General features: G+C 45.3%; 1 protein-coding gene across 4 annotated transcripts; it reads left to right on the top strand.

Moving 5' to 3' along the window:
- Nucleotides 1–8,944: 8,944 nt before the first annotated feature.
- CTSL (cathepsin L) lies at nucleotides 8,945–14,789 on the top strand. Of its 4 annotated transcripts, none has more exons than XM_003806680.5 (8): nucleotides 8,945–9,819; nucleotides 10,987–11,122; nucleotides 11,420–11,542; nucleotides 11,643–11,789; nucleotides 11,978–12,202; nucleotides 12,964–13,126; nucleotides 13,773–13,890; nucleotides 14,404–14,789. In XM_003806680.5, exons 2-8 carry the CDS (start codon nucleotides 10,997–10,999, stop codon nucleotides 14,501–14,503), a joined length of 1,002 nt encoding a protein of 333 aa, XP_003806728.1. In that variant the 5' UTR covers nucleotides 8,945–9,819; nucleotides 10,987–10,996; the 3' UTR covers nucleotides 14,504–14,789. The 4 variants fall into 4 exon arrangements, with proteins under 4 accessions (XP_003806728.1, XP_003806729.1, XP_008954498.1 ...); XM_003806681.6 differs by having other exon boundaries at nucleotides 8,953–9,729; XM_008956250.5 differs by having other exon boundaries at nucleotides 8,991–9,674.
- The last annotated feature ends 3,443 nt before the right edge of the window (nucleotides 14,790–18,232 follow it).

Genomic DNA, 18,232 nt, shown 5'->3' with positions numbered 1-18,232 from the left:
TATCCCGCTCCAGGTACCAAAGGATTCAGCCTCCAAACTCTGCTGCCCACCTTGGTGGTTGGACACATACTCCTGGAGGACCTGGAGTCAAAACAAGCCACATACATCCTGCTGACATGGAGAACAGCCAGCTACTGAGCAAACATGCAACACTGGTGATATTGTGCAATGTTCCCAGCTGTGAATTTATCTCATTGTTTTCACCCAGTGACATTTTTATCTTATCCCTCCATAAGCCAGGCAAAAGTACACTAAACACTTGAATAGATTCTCTCTTGTCATTTTGGAATTACTATTTTCATTTTTTATTTGAAAATGAGAAATAAAAAGGAATCTTATAACTTCTCTCTGCCCCTTAAAGCTATTTTCAATAAAGAGTAGCTTTTTTTTTTTTTTTTGAAATGGAGTCTTGCTCTGTCACTCTGTCGCCAGGCTGGTGTGCAGTGGTGCGATCTCGGCTTACTGCAACCTCTGCCTCCCAGGTTCAAGTGATTTTCCTGCCTCAGGCTCCTGAGTAGCAGGGACTACAGGCACGCACCACCACACCCGGCTAATTTTTGTATTTTTAGTAGAGACGGGGTTTTACCATGTTGGCCAGGATGGTCTCGATCTCTTGACCTCATGATCTGCCCGCTTTGGCCTCCCAAAGTGCTGGGATTACAGGCATGAGCCACCGTGCCTGGCCGCTTTTTTTTTTTTTTTTTTTAACTGACTCTTAAACCTTGAGAAGCCTTGCTATTGCCAGTGGTTCCCACACTTTGGGAATGTTATGAAATAGCAAACTTTTATAAAGAACATGGAGGACTGACACTCTGACACTTTGTTTTGCGAAGAACACAGAAACTACAATAACTATCCAATGCTGTCACCAATTATAGTGCCCCAAAAGAAAGAGAAGGAAAGAAAGAAATTAATAAATAGAGAAAAAAATTCCAAATGAAAAAAATTAAAGAAGCAAGGAAGGGTGGGGCACGGTGGCTCACGCCTGTAATCCCATTACTTTGGGAGGTCGAGGCGGGTAGATCACTTGAGGCCAGGAGTTCAAGACCAGCCTGGCCAACATGGCGAAACCTTGTCTCTACTAAAAATACAAATATTAGCCAGGCATGGTGGCACGCTCCTGTAATCCCAGCTACCGGGGAGGCTGAGGCACGAGAATCACTTGAACCCGGGAGGCAGAGGCTGGAGTGAGCCGAGATTGTGCCACTGCACTCCAGCCTGGGCAACAGAGCAAGACAGAGCAAAAAAAAAAAAAAAAAAAAAAAAAAAAAAGCAGCAAGGAAGGAAGGAAACAAAAGAGAGAGCGAAAGTGGGAAGGTTACAGTCTTAGAATAATTAACATTCCTTTCAATGGAATAACTTAATCTTAGGGGAAAAAATTACCCAGTGCTCTTCATTTTTCTCCATTTCCCTGGAATTGTGAAAAGTTCACCACGGGCCACATGACTCTAAAGGTTTATTGCTGTGTTTTGTTTGCTCAGGAGCCTTTGCTCTTTGCTATGCATAGAAGTTCAGGAAAAGCCCTCAGGCCCCGTCTCATGACATATTTCATGACCATGTTTATTCCATCCCCTGAACACTGAAACTTACCCAAGGCCCCTGCGGGAGGGCCACACTTTAGGAAGCACAGTATTTCTGGTTGCTCTTAACATAGGGGCATAGGATCCAACAGTCAGGAGGAAATGGGATGTCTCGAAGTTCAGCCAGAGCATCACCCGCCATGAAATATGAGGGTCAGTCGGTCTCCGCTCAAATGGTCCCCAGAGATGGAGGATTGGACAAGCAGATTTTAATTCCTATGTGAGCTGACACTTACCACCTGTACTTCTCATCCCTTGTTCTGTCTTCCAGGCTATAAAGACGCCTTGAATCCTCCTCCACGATACCCGCCCCACTATTTGTTAGCACAGCTATGATGCCGCTTATGGATTGTTTTCACTCCTAAAGACAGTGGCGCAAGGCAAGGTGACCTGGAGCGAGGCCATCCTGAGTGCCCACCCAGCTTCCCAGGAGCCTGTTGGAATTTGGAAGGACATTTGCCTCTGTTTATAAAGACTGGCTTTTTGCTGAAAGCCAGGGTCTCAAAAATTTTGTTTTATTAATAGAAGCTAAACCCCAAACATTTGGCTCTTTTTCATTCCATTTCCCCTTTCACAATCTTAACTATTCCCAAGACAATGGATACCTCTGCCTGTATCAAGGGCAGATTGTCAATAAGAAAGTCAACAGGAAATAAACATTATTATTTCAAAAATACTATCCTTATCCATTTTAAATTAAGGGGCTAGGAGAAAAGGATATGAAGATTTACTGTTGAATGGGTTAGGAGTTTTAGTTTGGGATGAAGAGAAAGTTCTGGAGATGGATGGCGGTGATGGTGGCACGACAATGCGATGAACTTCATGCCGCTCTCAAAAATAGTGAAAATGGTCAAATTTATGTTACATCTATTTTACTATAATAAAAAAAATTTTTGGTTTTCAGTGGGCAGGTGAATAAGGAAACCCTCTTGCCACCTCTTGGCAAGAGCAAGAAAGGAAGTTGGAATATCAGCAGTGTGAGCTCCTCCAAGGGCAGTGGTGACAGCCTGGGAGACTGGTCAGCGTAGCAAGGGCAGGTGCAGGTCCCTGGTCCTAGAATGTGAGTGTGGCAAGCCAGCCTTAACTTCTGCCTGCCTAGGAGGCATCCTAGGAGGTAAGCCTTAGTGAGCAGGGGTGAGCTCTGTTTGTCCTGTATGCAGCAGCAGATTATCTGTCTGCTCATGCAGACTATGTAGATTGCTCAGAGTTGCTAGAGGGAGGGCCTGTGGGGCCTGAACTTCAGCCTGCACTCAGCTCATCAAGCCATGGGCTCTCTCAGGGCCATGTCTGCCCAACCCTTGCAAAGCCTCTGGATGGGTGATCCTGGGCACTAAACCTTGACCATTCTAAAATACTATTTGGCACAGCCTGGATGAGGTTTGTACATAGAGAGTGTAGATCCCTCAAGTTCCCTGAACACTCCGCCATGCAAATGATGCAGAGAAGTCAGCTAGGAGGAAGACAAGGTGTGGGGAAGAACAGCACCAGCCAGGAAGCATCATCCCAAATCTGAGTTCATGAGGCTGATGAACAGAATGTCCACACCATTAAAGAGATTCTAGCATTCCTTTTCTATGTTTGTCAACCTTTGTCCTTGTTAGTGCCTGAATAAAACTGAACATGAGAATGTGGCCATGGGAATTATAGTATAGGCCTAAGGAGAGGTTGTAAACTTCAGGCTTCATCAACACTTGACCATTTCCTCCCATTTTCTGGGAACTAATTAGCCCCTTTCTGTTTCACCCATGCAGTAACCCTGCTATTGGGCTCCATTACTCCAGTATGCTTTCCAGAACTATCATATTCCTTTAATCTTCTTGAAATAAATTTGGCTTGGATCGCACTCCCCTAAATCTAGTCTCTTTCATTGTTCAGGGAGCCACCCCTCCTCCCATGGTTGTGCAAGTGTCCCGGGGTCTTCTGAGCAGTCTGTGTTTGCTGCCTTTGGTCATCCCAACCTGTCTGACCTGCCTTCTCACCCTCCATGCAAGCCTGAGTGTGGGAATATTCCAGAGCCCACATGCTCTAAGCTCAGCCATCCCAGGTATGAGTGCAAGGAGGCTACAGCCCTCAGCCTCTTGCAGAAAACCCGTGTTGCTCCCCAAGTTTGGGAGGTGACTCTTCTCTCCTCTTTCTCCAACTCCACCAAGCTATGGACAATTAATTCCTTGATGACACTGACCTCTAGGTTCATAAGAGAGGTTTTCAGACTGGCTCCAGGAATTTAGAAAATCTTTTCCTCTCTCTTCAGCCTTGGCTTTTGGATCATTGTGAACTCAGAAATCTATCGGGAAAGTCTAATTCTGAACACTGATTCTTTTTTCTCTTTACATTCCTATTGTTAAAATTCTGATTATCTGTGAGAAAACAATATCCCTGTCTGTATAGGGGTGATGTCCTTGAAAAGGGAACACAAAAAAGGAAAAAAAAATCATATTTGCACAATAAAGTATCACCCCCCTTGTGTTATATACACCACAGGTCTGCAGGCATGAGACTGAGGTCAGACTGTGAGTATTCTCCCCTCCATCCCACCCTCCACCTGCTCTGTGACCTGCGTCAGAACCCCAGGGACAAGATAAGATTTCTCCAAAACTCAATGGAGAGTCACAGAAAACAGGAAGTGCTTTTGAGGAAGTTTTGAATGGAAGCAGGAGGTGAGAGTTGGGAACTGTATGCTGGGAAATGACCTCTCGGCTGGGACTCTTGGGAGGGGTGTGGTGTCTTGGTTGCTGCTCCTGTGAACTGTGGAGAAGGTCAGGTTTAGCATAAACTGTCCCCTGTGGTCCTCCTGCAATTCTCCTAATGACTGTCAGCCCTCAGTACCAGGGTCCCATACACCCCTGCAGCACTGCATCCCCATTTGTTGGAGTTCCACCTCCTGAGACCAAATCCTGGCTTCCTCACTGACTAGCCCTGTGCCCTTGGGCAAGCTTCGTAACCTCTCTAACCTCACTGTACTCATCTGTAAAATGGGGGTGAGGGTTATTCTGATAATCAAATGCCATAATACACGACAAGGAGAATGTGGTGCTTGGCACGTAAGTCAGCAGTGTGTTCCCAGTTGACCACTGGTTTCAGGAGGCCAACAAGGACAGTGGGATTTTAGGTGAGTCTTTGGGTATTTTCCCCCCATTTGTCTTGCTTATCTGTATTATCTATGTTTTTCATAATGATTACTTGTTTTATTTGTTTTTCACCTAAAAAATTATTGAAAAATAACAGATGAAACTGCTGGAAGGATAAAAGGCTAAGGTCCTCTGAGAATCCTTGAAAACAGCCACCAGCAAGTTATTCATTAGAAATTTCAAAGGGAAATTTCCAAACCAAGCCACCTCAATGACAGGCTTAGTGCTCTAGGAACAAGGTGGAGGGGATGTGGGCCATTATTGTTTATAAGCCAGAGAGATGGTGGGTTACTTGCTCTATCTGGTAATTAAACATTCACATACACTACATTTTTTAAACAAATCAATGCCTTTTTCATCAAATTATGAACAGGCCAGGACACCGAAGTTTGAAGGCAAATGTTCATTCCTGTCTGCTCCACATCTGGCTTTCCAGGACAACACAATGGTCAGTCCACTAAAAGTCAAGGAAGTCATGATTTTTCTGGCTAGAAATCAAGAAAAGTCATTTTTTGATGTGCTTATTATGTTTCTGAGAATATGCAAGAGAAGAAGGAGAAAAACACAAGCCTTCCAGATGGGCCACTGCCGGTTAAGCTTGCATTTTAGGGAGAGATGATGCCCACCTTTAACCTCTTTCGAGGCATCACACACTTTTGGGCTCAACAACCAAGAAACAACAGGGGAGAAAGCAATGATGATGGGAAACGCATGTTTCTTTTTGCCACTCAGGACTGGACCTCTGAATCAATGCGGAATATGAATGAGAGCGGTCAGGGGAGAACTGGAGGATGCTGGTGGAGGCTGGAAGGCTTGCAGTCACCTGCCTGTGCTTATCTAAGTGATGAGAATGTAGGAGCAGCAGGACCTGGCCCATCACTACCCTATGTTTGTTAGAGGAGAGAGGACCGTCCTCCCACAGGTCAGAGCTATTGTTAATCAAGGTGACAGTGCAAGATGCATTCCCACACCTGACTTCTTGCTGTAAATAGGTTTCCTGAGTGGTGTTGGTTTATTTTCAATTTGGGAGCCAGTTCAATCAAATGTTTCACTAGATTCAAGTTTGATGAAAATACTAGCAAATCCCCCAACTAATGAGTCACTATAAGTAACTCAAGGCATCAGTCCTGCTCCCCACATAAGGGAGTACTGGTCCTGAGGAAATGGGACCACATATATAGGGAACAAAAGTGATACAATGGGCCATGAGGGTGTGATGAGTATCCCAGTGATTGCTTTGGGTAAATTTTGCTGGCCACATCGGTTTCAGTTCCTCTACATAGACAAGGAAATGCTCCTCATGACCGACAACAGCTCCTCCTGCACCGAGGCTGTCTAGTCATTAGAATGGTCTCTAGAAGACAATATGATCAGCAATCACTGTTAGCAAGGAGCTGGCTTCTGTGGTACTATGTTGTTGCCAATAGTTTTTGTTAGAGCAACTGCATTGTGGGAGGCCTGATCCAGGGAAGGCAGAAACCAAAGCCTGTGCTCCCAAGGAGGTTACGGAAAATGAAGAAAAACACCAGCCCCTCTGCAGGAGGAAGCTGGAAATGGTTGGAAGCACCAGCCATGGCTAGAGCCCCAGCACTTGGGTCATGACTCACCCTGGGTAGGTCAAGTACAGGCCCCACTTCTTCAGGCCTTGGTTGTGGATCACACCCTGGATTCTTCCCCTCTGGGTACAGCCCAGTTGCCATGATGCTCCTTGAGTCAATGAGCTCTTTGGTCTGCTCTTCTGCTCAAGCAAAGAAAGGGTCCGGCTTCAGTTCTCAGAGGCTGATAAGTACCAAGGTGGCAGAATATGGGAGTATCCTGCAGGTGCTCCCAGCATCTGCCCTGGCTCAGGTGCCAGAGGCTTGCGGTTTTCTAGCTCTTGACCTCACACCCTCGATTGTTTGTTTTCCAATTCCTTCCTGAATAACAGGGTGAACATGCCACCCCTCCTGGTGGCGAATGGGGTTCCTCAGAACTGGGAGGCCACAGTCCAGATTCTGAGGCTCTTCACTAAGCAAGTGCTGGAGAGCAAAGCCACTCACTCACAACTCTCTCTCTTTCTCTTTCAAATTTGGGGAAGGGGAGGCCATCTGAGCAGTTTCTCTCACACTCCCTAGTGAGGAACTCATGAAGGACCAAGTGAGCTCTAAGCCCCCGGTAGAAACATTCAGCTGTTCCAATGAACTTCTTGTGATCCTGAAATCTGCAAAGTTAGAACCAAGGCAGACGTAGGTACTCCAGTTACCTAACACCACAGAAATATTGTTTTTATTTCATAAAATAATAAATTTAAATACTGCTATCGTTTCCGTGTTTGCCCCCTCCAAAACTCTTATTGGAACTTATCTCCAATGTGGCAGCATTAAAATGTGGGGCCTTTAAGAGGTGATTAGGACATATGAGCTCTTCCCTAATGAATACATTAATCTATTCATGGAATAATGGGTTCATAGACCAACAGGTTATCTTGGGAATGGGACTGATGGCTTTTTTTTTTTTTTGAGATGGAGTCTCGCTCTGTCACCCGGGTTGGAGTGCAGTGGTGTGATCTCGGCTCGGCTCATTGCAACCTCCACCTCCCAGGTTCAAGTGATTCTCCCGCCTCAGCCTCCCAAGTACCTGGAATTACAGGTGTGCACCACCACGCCTGGCTAATTTTTGTATTTTAGTAGAGACAGGATTTCACCCTGTTGGCCAAGCTGGTCTCGAACTCCTGACCTCAAGTGATCTGACTGCCTCAGCCTCCCAAAGTGCTGGGATTACAGGTGTGGGCCACTGCGCCCAGGCAGGACTGATGGCTTTAAAAGAAGAGGAAGAGACCTGAGCTAGGACACTCAGCCCTCTCACCCTGTGATGCCCTACACCACCTTGGGCCTCTGCAAAGAATCCCCACAAGCAAGAAGGCCCTCACAAGATACACTTCCTGGACCTCAGACTTCCCAGCCTCGAAAACTGTAAGAAATAAATGTTGTTTCTCATAAATTACACAGTTCCAGGTATTCTGTTATTAGCAACAGAAAAGAGACTAGGACAGATATCACAGTTAGATTGTATTCTACACGTTGTGACTGGTTCTCCAGAGAAGCAATGCATAAAAAGAGGAATAATCGGCCGGGCACGGTGGCTCACACCTGTAATTCCAGCACTCTGGGAGGCCAAGGCAGGCGAATCACGAGGTCAGGAGTTCAAGACCAGTCTGGTCAATATGGTGAAACCCCATCTCTACTAAAAATACAAAAATTAGCCAGGCGTGGTGGTGCGCGCCTGTAGTCCCAGCTCCTCTGGAGGCTGAGGCAGAGGAATCACTTGAACCCAGGAGGCAGACGTTGCAGTGAGCTGCGATTGCGCCACTGCACTCCAGCCTGAGCAACAGAGCAGACTCCGTCTCAAAAAAAAAAAAAAAAAGAGGAATAATCTCCAAAATAGTAAACAAATTCCTGCAGACAGGAAATATAATGGTAGATACCTGAGCTAGGAGAGGGGGAATGGGGAACTATTATTCAATGGATACAGAGTTTCAGTTTAGGAAGATAAACAAGCTCTGGGAATAAACAGTAGTAATGGTTACACAATGTGAAGGTACTTAATGCCACTGAACTCAAAGTTGGTTAAAATGGTACTTGCTATGTGAGGTATATTTTACCACTTAAAAAACTATAGGTGATTGTGCTTCTAAAAGAGTTATCAGTTTAATCTTCAATAGAAATCAATGGACTTTGTTCATTTTTAACAAAGTCAAAATATGCATACGAAAAGGTTATGGGGTAAAGGCAGAGGTAATTATTTTTTTCCCCGAAAGGTATTTTCTACAATGAATGTTTTTATGTAATAAAAAATGAAATGACAAAAGTTTAGAATGTTTGTGGGTTTTGTTCCTTAAATCCTTAATTACATAAATTAATATCTACATTATATAGATTAAGATACATATTTTTCCTCTATCTACAACATTTCTCCATTCTCTGTATCTTAAATCCTGACATTAAATGTCATTAAATTTCTTAAATCTCAAGAGAACGACTTGGTTACCAAGGAAGATATAATCCATAGCCTAGAGAGTGGGCGAATAAAAGCAGCTTCTAATGTTCTCAACTGCTTTTCTCCTGTCAACCAAATGTTTCTGTAAATAACTCATTTCTGTTGGTTTTGGGTAAGACGTGGGAGAGGGAAGAATCCCTGAATGGAGGAGTCTGGAAAGGATGCTTGACAAAACGCCCGCGCTCTCTGGAGACGCAGCCAGTCTCCTCCCTCCTAGGGTCTGGTCTTGACGATAGCATCTCGTGTTTTGGGGATGCCTTTCCTTACCAGATTCTTCTAAAGCCCAGCTGCACCCACCCTTAAGTGGGAGATAAGGCTTCTGCCCGCGGGCTCTGCGTTCTTCCACCCGGCCCCACCTTTGCTGTGGACTAAACAGGAGCCACTGGACTAGAGTACACTTGACTCTCGGCTCTGCGGACCAAAAATTCCAGGACTAAGGAATAGCAAGGTTAGGCTGAAAAAGTCCACACAGGGCTTGCGGTAAACGTCTTTTCAGGAGCCACTCGCCCAGTGCAGTAAGTCGTGTACTTAGTTGACTCGAGCGCTCCAGGGAGACGCCCGACCCTACTCTGCGCCGCCCCGGGGCACCAGCTCCGCTTCCCCCAGGTCCACTGAGGCAGGCACGCCCAGCTCTGGGACAGTCAGTAAACAAGCCACGAACCGCGCCAGGGATCAGAGCACCCAGAGGCCCCGCCCAACTGCCGGCACAGCCAATCGCAGCGCAGCCAGGCGGCAGGGCGGTGCCGGCCGAACCCAGACCCGAGGTTTTAGAAGCAGAGTCAGGCGAAGCTGGGCCAGAACCGCGATCTCCGCAACCTTGAGCGGCGTCCGTGGAGTGCGCCTGCGCAGCTACGACCGCAGCAGGAAAGCGCCGCCGGCCAGGCCCAGCTGTGGCCGGACAGGGACTGGAAGAGAGGACGCGGTCGAGTAGGTGTGCACCAGCCCTGGCAACGAGAGCGTCTACCCCGAACTCTGCTGGCCTTGAGGTGGGGAAGCCGGGGAGGGCAGTTGAGGACCCCGCGGAGGCGCGTGACTGGTTGAGCGGGCAGGCCAGCCTCCGAGCCGGGTGGACACAGGTACCGCCGCCAGGCCGCGCCGCGCCGACTCAGGGCCTGGCCCGGCCAGACAGGGAAGCTCAGCCCCCGCACGCCAGACAGCGGTACTCCTGCTGGCGTCACCGCAAACATCCTCTGACCGCTACAGCCTGTGTGTGGCGCAGGCGTCATGTCCCCGCCCCTGCCACGCCTGGAGCCCTGGAAGCTGGCCGCAGGGCGCTGGCTTCCCGCGTGCGGCCATATGACCCCGTCCCTGATTTAGGGGAGCAGTTTGGGGTGTGGGCAGCACAGGCCCAAGTGAATGAAGGAGGGAGCAGTGCGTGCTCTCCTTCCCAGTTTTTCCTGGGAAAGCATTTCAGAAAGGTTTCATTTAAGGAGAGGCTGGGGCGGCGCGGTGGCTCACTCCTGTAATCCCAGCACTTTGGGAGGCTGAGGTGGGAGGATCACCTGAGGTCAGTAGTTCGAGACCAGCCTGGCCAACATGGTGAAACCCCGTCTCTACTGAAAATACAAAATTAGACGGGCGAGGCGGCGCACGCCTGTAGTTCCAGCTATTCAAGAGGCTGAGGAAGAATGGCTTGAACCCGGGAGGCAGAGGTTGCTGTGAGCCGATATCGCGCCGTTGAACTCCAGCCTGGGCCACAGAGCAAGACTCCATCTCAATAAATAAATAAATAGGAGAGATTGGAAAACTTATCTCAGCTTTTGGTGTTTGTTAGTCAGGAAGATGTGTGAAGGCCTCCTAACTCTTGGGGATCTCTTTGTCCCTACTTGGGAATCCCACCTTATCATTAGTGAGGTTTTGCCTGGGCACGAAACCTGGATTTTTTGCGATTGGTACAAAACCTGGATCAACCGTTTCCCGGTTTCCTAGTTGTTGCCTTAAGCTTCTCACCCACAAGGTAGTTTCATACCGTTCTCATAACCTAAATTATCGTTGCATAAACGGTTTCAGCTCCTACAGCTCTGGACAGGCTGCTTTTCATTTTGGTGAGTCCATCCAGTACCTCCACGTGCCCTGTTTTTCTCCAGGCACATCCTTGGCCTCTTCCACAGTCCTTGGGTAAATGCTTGGGAGAATAATTTAAATATTTTTATTCTACCATGGTGGCCCTAATTTTTCAGGGGGCAGTAAGATGGCTTTTTAGGATTGGTCTAATCAGATCCTCATTTTTGTTCCCTTCCTAGGTTTTAAAACATGAATCCTACACTCATCCTTGCTGCCTTTTGCCTGGGAATTGCCTCAGCTACTCTAACATTTGATCACAGTTTAGAGGCACAGTGGACCAAGTGGAAGGCGATGCACAACAGATTATACGGCATGGTTAGTGAAACTTCCCCAGAAAGAATAGTCCTGGCTGTTGAGAAGTTTTAGTCAGAGAGTAGCTTCTAGAGGCCAGCTTTTACCAATAGCCTAATGTAATAACCTAATGGCGTGGATTATGAGCACAATGTGGACATTCATCCTTGTTGTGTCTCAATTTGGAGAACAGCATCCCCAGAGGTGTCAAGCCTTCCCTTGCCATGGTTTCTCTTCCATCTCTGTCTGCAGATTCACTTGGTGAGGATGAGTTGGGTTTTAGGTAGAAGTAAAGAGCATCAGTTACATGTTTGCCTCTAGAATGAAGAAGGATGGAGGAGAGCAGTGTGGGAGAAGAACATGAAGATGATTGAACTGCACAATCAGGAATACAGGGAAGGGAAACACAGCTTCACAATGGCCATGAACGCCTTTGGAGACATGGTAAGTGTGCTGTGGACTGCCGAGCTCTGTGCTTCCTCTCCTCGGTTCTTTACTAAGGTAGTCTCTTGCTTTTCAACATTTTATTTCCTTTTCCTTGAAGACCAGTGAAGAATTCAGGCAGGTGATGAATGGCTTTCAAAACCGTAAGCCCAGGAAGGGGAAAGTGTTCCAGGAACCTCTGTTTTATGAGGCCCCCAGATCTGTGGATTGGAGAGAGAAAGGCTACGTGACTCCTGTGAAGAATCAGGTGAGACAGTGTCAGGTTCAGACCTCCCATCTTCCCAGGAAAGCCAAGAAGTGATTGACATCTTTGTTTTGGTAGACTTTAAAGTGATGTACAGTTCACTTTTTAACAGTATTCAGATGTGTGAGCTGTTGTCAAAGTCTTACTATTTTTTTTTTGTGGATGACAGCTTTTTTTAATTCCCTTTTCAGGGTCAGTGTGGTTCTTGTTGGGCTTTTAGCGCTACTGGTGCTCTTGAAGGACAGATGTTCCGGAAAACTGGGAGGCTTATCTCACTGAGTGAGCAGAATCTGGTAGACTGCTCTGGGCCTCAAGGCAATGAGGGCTGCAATGGTGGCCTAATGGATTATGCTTTCCAGTATGTTCAGGATAATGGAGGCCTGGACTCTGAGGAATCCTATCCATATGAGGCAACAGTAAGTGGAGCTCCTTGTCATCATTCCAGCTCAGCTTTTGGAAGGTGGACACTTTCAGAGATAACAGATACCTTTTTCGGAATTCATATATTAGGGCTGGGTGGGGTGGCTCACACCTGTAATCCCAGCCCTTTAGGAGGCTGAGCCAGGCAGATGGCTTGAGCTCAGGAGTTTGAGACCAGCCTGGGCAACAAGGTGAAACCTTGACTCTATCAAAAATACAAAGAAAATTAGCCGGCTGTGGTGGTGTGCGTCTGTGGTCCCAGCTAGGCTGAGGTAGGGCGATTGCTTGAGTGTGGGAGGTGGTTGTGCAAATGCACTCTCCAGTCTGAGTGACAGAATGAGACCCTGTCTCCAAAAAAAAAAAAGTTCACATATTAGATGGCAGAATATATATCTGCAAATTGTCAGTACTGTCATTATAAATTATTAGCCTTTGCACAATCCTGTGATTAGATGGGTAACATATAGCTGTTCTTGCTTCTATGTAATGTGAAGAATATACAAGCCATTCTAAATATACACATTTCTCTATTGTGAAAAATGTCTTATGGAAGTAAACCCAGAGGTCTCATTGAAGAGACTGGAGCCAATTTTCAGTTTCAGATTAACTAATAGCATTTCACTTCCTGGGATGATTTATAACAGTGGTGACTTGGAAATACTAAGCTGCACACTGCTGAGTGCTGTGGTTCTAACTCATGTCCTCCAGGAGGAGGACAGCAGTAATCAAGTCTTTTTTTTCCCTTTACCTTTGAAAGGAAGAATCCTGTAAGTACAATCCCAAGTATTCTGTTGCTAATGACACCGGCTTTGTGGACATCCCTAAGCAGGAGAAGGCCCTGATGAAGGCAGTTGCAACTGTGGGGCCCATTTCTGTTGCTATTGATGCAGGTCATGAGTCCTTCCTGTTCTATAAAGAAGGTAAGCATTTTTTTCTTTGTAGAAATTGATGCAGAAAAAGAGTATCATGACATACAAGCATGATAGACTCTGGTTTGTAAGTAAAGTTCAGTGTAGATATTTAGTAGAACAACATCATAGTTGTTCATTCTGTACATGCAATATTTATACCTGATGTTTCCATTTGACATTATGTTGCGTATATCTCCATGAATATAAGTACTTCATAACTTTTTATAAATAGCTATATTTACTGTGTAGTTTAATATACTTAAAATATTCTGCAATTGTTGGATTTTTATAATTTTTCCAAAGATTTTTACTTCTATTATTAAATCTGAAAAAAGCCTTTTGATTCAAGGATTTTAGTGTTCTGTGCTAATTTTTTAGATTGACATCCTAGAGTAGAATTACAAGCTTACAAAGAGGGGTCTTTTTTTCCTCTAGGAAAGCTTTTTTTTTAATGAAGGATTTATGCTGATTTCTATTTCTGCTAGCTGTAGATGAGAGCTTAAATCCCTAGCCTTCTTATTGTTGTTAAGTACTATCTGGAATGTGTGTCACTTCACTGAATTCAGAGATGCCTCATTCCCTGTGGGTGACAGGATGGGTTACTGTCATGTGTCCTCTGGAGCTTCTCACCCCAGCCCTCATTTTACTATCCCAGGCATTTATTTTGAGCCAGACTGTAGCAGTGAAGACATGGATCATGGTGTGCTGGTGGTTGGCTACGGATTTGAAAGCACAGAATCGGATAACAATAAATATTGGCTGGTGAAGAACAGGTATAAATTGCCAGAAATACTTACATTTGAAATTCAAAAGAGAATACTTATTTGCAAACAGTGTTTGGATACAGTTCCACATGCCCTTAGGCATACTTCTGAAATCCCCAGAAGTCTAAGTTGAACATATAATATTAATATTTGATTATAAAAGTAAGATACTGTCACAAATATCTTGGGAGTATGAATATAGTATTTGTTCCATTGTATAAAGAAAGGTGTGTCTAAATCTGAACAGTTTTTAAATTCTGAGGCATATCTGGCTGCAAAGACATCCTATTGTTTTCCTGACTCTGATCTATAGTTCTGTGAAAGGTCACAGTTTGGAGGCTGGGATGGAAATTATGTCCAGGTTATGTCAAGAATTTTTTAAGGATAAACAGGAACATTGCTTGTCCTGATTCTTTCTGTTAAGTCTATGGCCTCTGGCACAGTGTTAAAGTTGGGTGTTCCTGTTAATAACCCTTTGGGCTTTATTCTTTCTCTGAAATGGAAAACGTGCTCTTTTTTCAGCTGGGGTGAAGAATGGGGCATGGGTGGCTACGTAAAGATGGCCAAAGACCGGAGAAACCATTGTGGAATTGCCTCAGCAGCCAGCTACCCCACTGTGTGAGCTGGTGGACGGTGATGAGGAAGGACTTGACTGAGGATGGCGCATGCATGGGAGGAATTCATCTTCAGTCTACCAGCCCCCGCTGTGTCGGATACACACTCGAATCATTGAAGATCCAAGTGTGATTTGAATTCTGTGATATTTTCACACTGGTAAATGTTACCTCTATTTTAATTACTGCTATAAATAGGTTTATATTATTGATTCACTTACTGACTTTGCATTTTCATTTTTAAAAGGATGTATAAATTTTTACCTGTTTAAATAAAATTTAATTTCAAATGTAGTGGTGGGGCTTCTATTTTTGATGCACTGAATTTTTGTGTAATAAAGAACATAATTGGGCTCTAAGCCATACCTGCTGTGCCAGTGGCTTCACTAGGAGGAAGAGTGGGTGGCCTTCTGGGTCTTCTAGTCACAGATGTACAGATCTCATGTCAGCTGCCCAGTGGCTATGTCTTAACCAATCCTTGATTGCAGCAAAATTTGAAAATGATCTATGAGGACAAAGGAAAATTGTTTGAATAAAGAAAAATATTCACTTTTTAGAAAAGTGAACATACATATATATAATTTTAATACTAGAAAAGGACTTTAGTGATCGTGTTTATTTCACCCAAAGTGGTTGCATCTCAGTCAAGTTACAGGGCAAAGGTCTCAGCCCGTTTCTGGAGCATCTTCCCCCACTGCTGGTGAAGGCCCTGTGGACACTTTGCAGTCGAGGCGGGTTAAGAACTAGTGCATTGCCAAGGCTGTTTGTTTTTGGGTCCTCAAGGGATGAGGAATAAACTTCAGGGTTTGAGGCTGGGGTTCAGAAGTGGTGCTCTGGCCTCAGAAAATAAAAGACAGGTGAGAGGCTAGAAATGACAATCTGTTGCCCCATTTAGAGCAAGCTACCTGAAAATACCTGATTTTTTTTTTTTAAATAGAAAAACTTCCCACATTGCACTAGCTAAACAGCCCATACTTCCATCACCTGTGTGTTTTCAGAAGTCTCTTGTTCCAACTGAAGGAAATATAAAGAACAGATGAGAATGTCCAATGAATAGACTCCATATCACAGAGGAGGGTAACCAGGTGTACAATGGAGTCTCAGCTTACAAAGCCCCCGGGAGGCTCTGTCCAAGTACATCTCGACTGGACCACGTGCCATGCTGGACTCTCATGTGCCCTTCCCGAGTAGTTGCTAAAATTTCAAACTTTTTGACCTAAAATGGCAAATGTGGCATCTGTGAAGTTCTTTGGGTATTGTAATAAAAGTCACCAGGGGTAGCAAGATTTCGGGAGGTTCCCAGGCTAAATCCCTCTTGCAGGTTGGGGCTTAGATTTGATAAACTAGAATTTATATACAACACCCACTACATGCTGGTCGTCACCACTGTGGAAGAGACAGACCCTGACCTCAACCTGCTGAACAGTTAGGGAGAGTGAGGTTATCAGGGAGGGCTTCCAGGAAGAAGTTAAAGCAGATGGCTAGAGCAGCTAGTCAATAAGGGAAGAAGAAGAGGTGAGCATCTTAGCAGAGACTAGCACATCAGCAACCCTGAGAAAAGACCCTGTGGTTACAGACCCAGTAGAAGTCACTGGGTCCAGGTGTTGGGAGATGAAGCTGGTCAAGAGGTAGATTTTCAGGATAAAGGAGCCACTGGGAGTGCAGTGAACAGACTGTTTTTGTTCTGTTACTGTAAAACAAACCACCCAGAAACCCAATGGCTGGGAAGGAACATCTTTCACATGATTCCGCCTGGACTTAGCTGTGTGGTTTTCACGTGGAGGTCTATATCTGTGCTTGAGACATCTGCAGGTTTGAGTGAACTGGACATCTGCAAAGGCTCACTCACATGGCTGGCTGCAGATGCTGGTGTTGCTGGACGTTCAACTTGGGCTATTGACCAGAGCACCTGCCGAGGGCCTCCCCATGGCTTGGGCTTCCCACAGCATTGATACTGGGGGAAATACATATATACTGCAATTCAGTGTTTTAAGTTTGCCAACTTGGAAGGTGTATATATACAGCTTTAAACCCTGAATTTCACAAATGTTCATGATTATCTCTTTGTTAATAAGTTAATAAGAAAAATAATTTCCAGGAGACTTGGTCTCTTTTCTCCAGTAATACAGCTTAAACATTCCATAATTCACATGTTTAAGATTGTTTTATTTACACTTTCAACAAGTATTCATTGGGCACCATTTATGAGGCAGTGCTGTGCTGCCAACACAAAAGTGAAGCAAATACTCATGACCCCTTCCTCTGTAGCTCATGTTCCCATTGAAAAGCAAATCAAAGCCTGGCACAGACCCATGGGTAAGTGCAGCACTAGGGAGGTCTCAAAGGAGCCCAGGGACAGTCAGGGCACACACCAGGGACATGCCACCCTCCAGGGTCAGAGTAGGTATAAGCAGGGGCCATCTGATCCCAATTTCAAGCGTTCATAGTTGTCATATCTTGGAAAGGGCACGAGAGGGCAGTTTCTCTTTGCGCTGTATTATTTCAATTTTTAGGTAATGGACCTTCATTATTTTCACAAGATAAGAGATTCCAAAAGTATGCAGTTCAAGAAAAAAGTTAAAGAATTGACAAGAAGGAGGAGGAGGAAGAGGTGGAGAAACAGAGGGTCCTTAGATAACTTGATGAAGGCGAGTCTCCCATTTGGGGACTGATGTTCCTGAGATCTGTGCAGATGCTGCTCAGTGGGTCCATCACACAGCACAGGCGTGAGGAAGCAGCACTGCCCAGCTGGACTCCAGGGTGCTCCATGCACCTCTCAGTCACACACAACCTCTCTGAGGATGGTGGCTGTTGGCTCCAATTGACCATTCCCTGGCAAGAGAAACAGGGAGGGGGATTTGCTAAGCGCTTAAGGAGGGATGGACAATGAGGGGATAGACCAGGGACAGTGTTCTAATGAGACTGCTTTAGTGAGGACGCAGAGTGACTCTGCTCAGAACTCCAGAACACTTGCTCCCTTCAGCTGCCCCACTCCCCACAACCATGCACACTCCCCTCATCCCAACCTGGGGCAGCATGTTGAGCACTTAACAGAACTGCCATTTCTGTGGCTTTTTCATCCCTTTCCTTTCCCTCCATATTCAGGAAGAACAACAGATTACTAATCACCCACACTCAGGGAAGTCCAATATAAGTAGGAGCAAGAGCAAATCCCGAGCTTTGGGTCGTTAATTCTTCTGAAAAACCATAGCAGAGACTTCCTGTTTCCATTACAACGTGGAAGGAATTTTGAAGTTGTAACCATCCACTCACAAGTAAAAAGCTGAACAAATTGAAAAATCAACAACTCTTCTTAGAATCGTCAGACAAGTGAAGACACACAGCAAACCACTGCCTTAATAATTAGAGAAATGAATGTCAAGAATCACAGCTTACAGAAGGAGAAATTTATGAGCAGAGATTTCCACAGGAACAAGTGCTTAGTAAGGAAAACCAAGCTGTAACTGAGGAATTGCCACAGGTCCATGTGGACAAGTCTGAGAGTTAAAATTCTAGGAGTTGTGCCTTAGAGGGGCTCCTCAAGTTGTAGAGCTCCAATAGCTCTACCAGGTTCTCAAAGTAGAAATCTAAGAAAAATTCCCTCATGATTCAGGTATGTGTGGTGAGGCGGGAAGGGGCGTCATGATTTGAAAATATGCCAGAGCATTCTGTTCTTCTTAACGAGGCCTCTCCTCAAGAAAAACTTTTTTTTTTTTTTTTTTTTTGAGACGGAGTCT

This window comes from Pan paniscus, chromosome 11 (genome assembly GCF_029289425.2).
Source record: "Pan paniscus chromosome 11, NHGRI_mPanPan1-v2.0_pri, whole genome shotgun sequence".
Lineage (NCBI taxonomy): Eukaryota > Metazoa > Chordata > Mammalia > Primates > Hominidae > Pan > Pan paniscus.
Note: the sequence above shows the minus strand (reverse complement) of the source record. Positions and strands in the feature narration are given on the sequence as shown.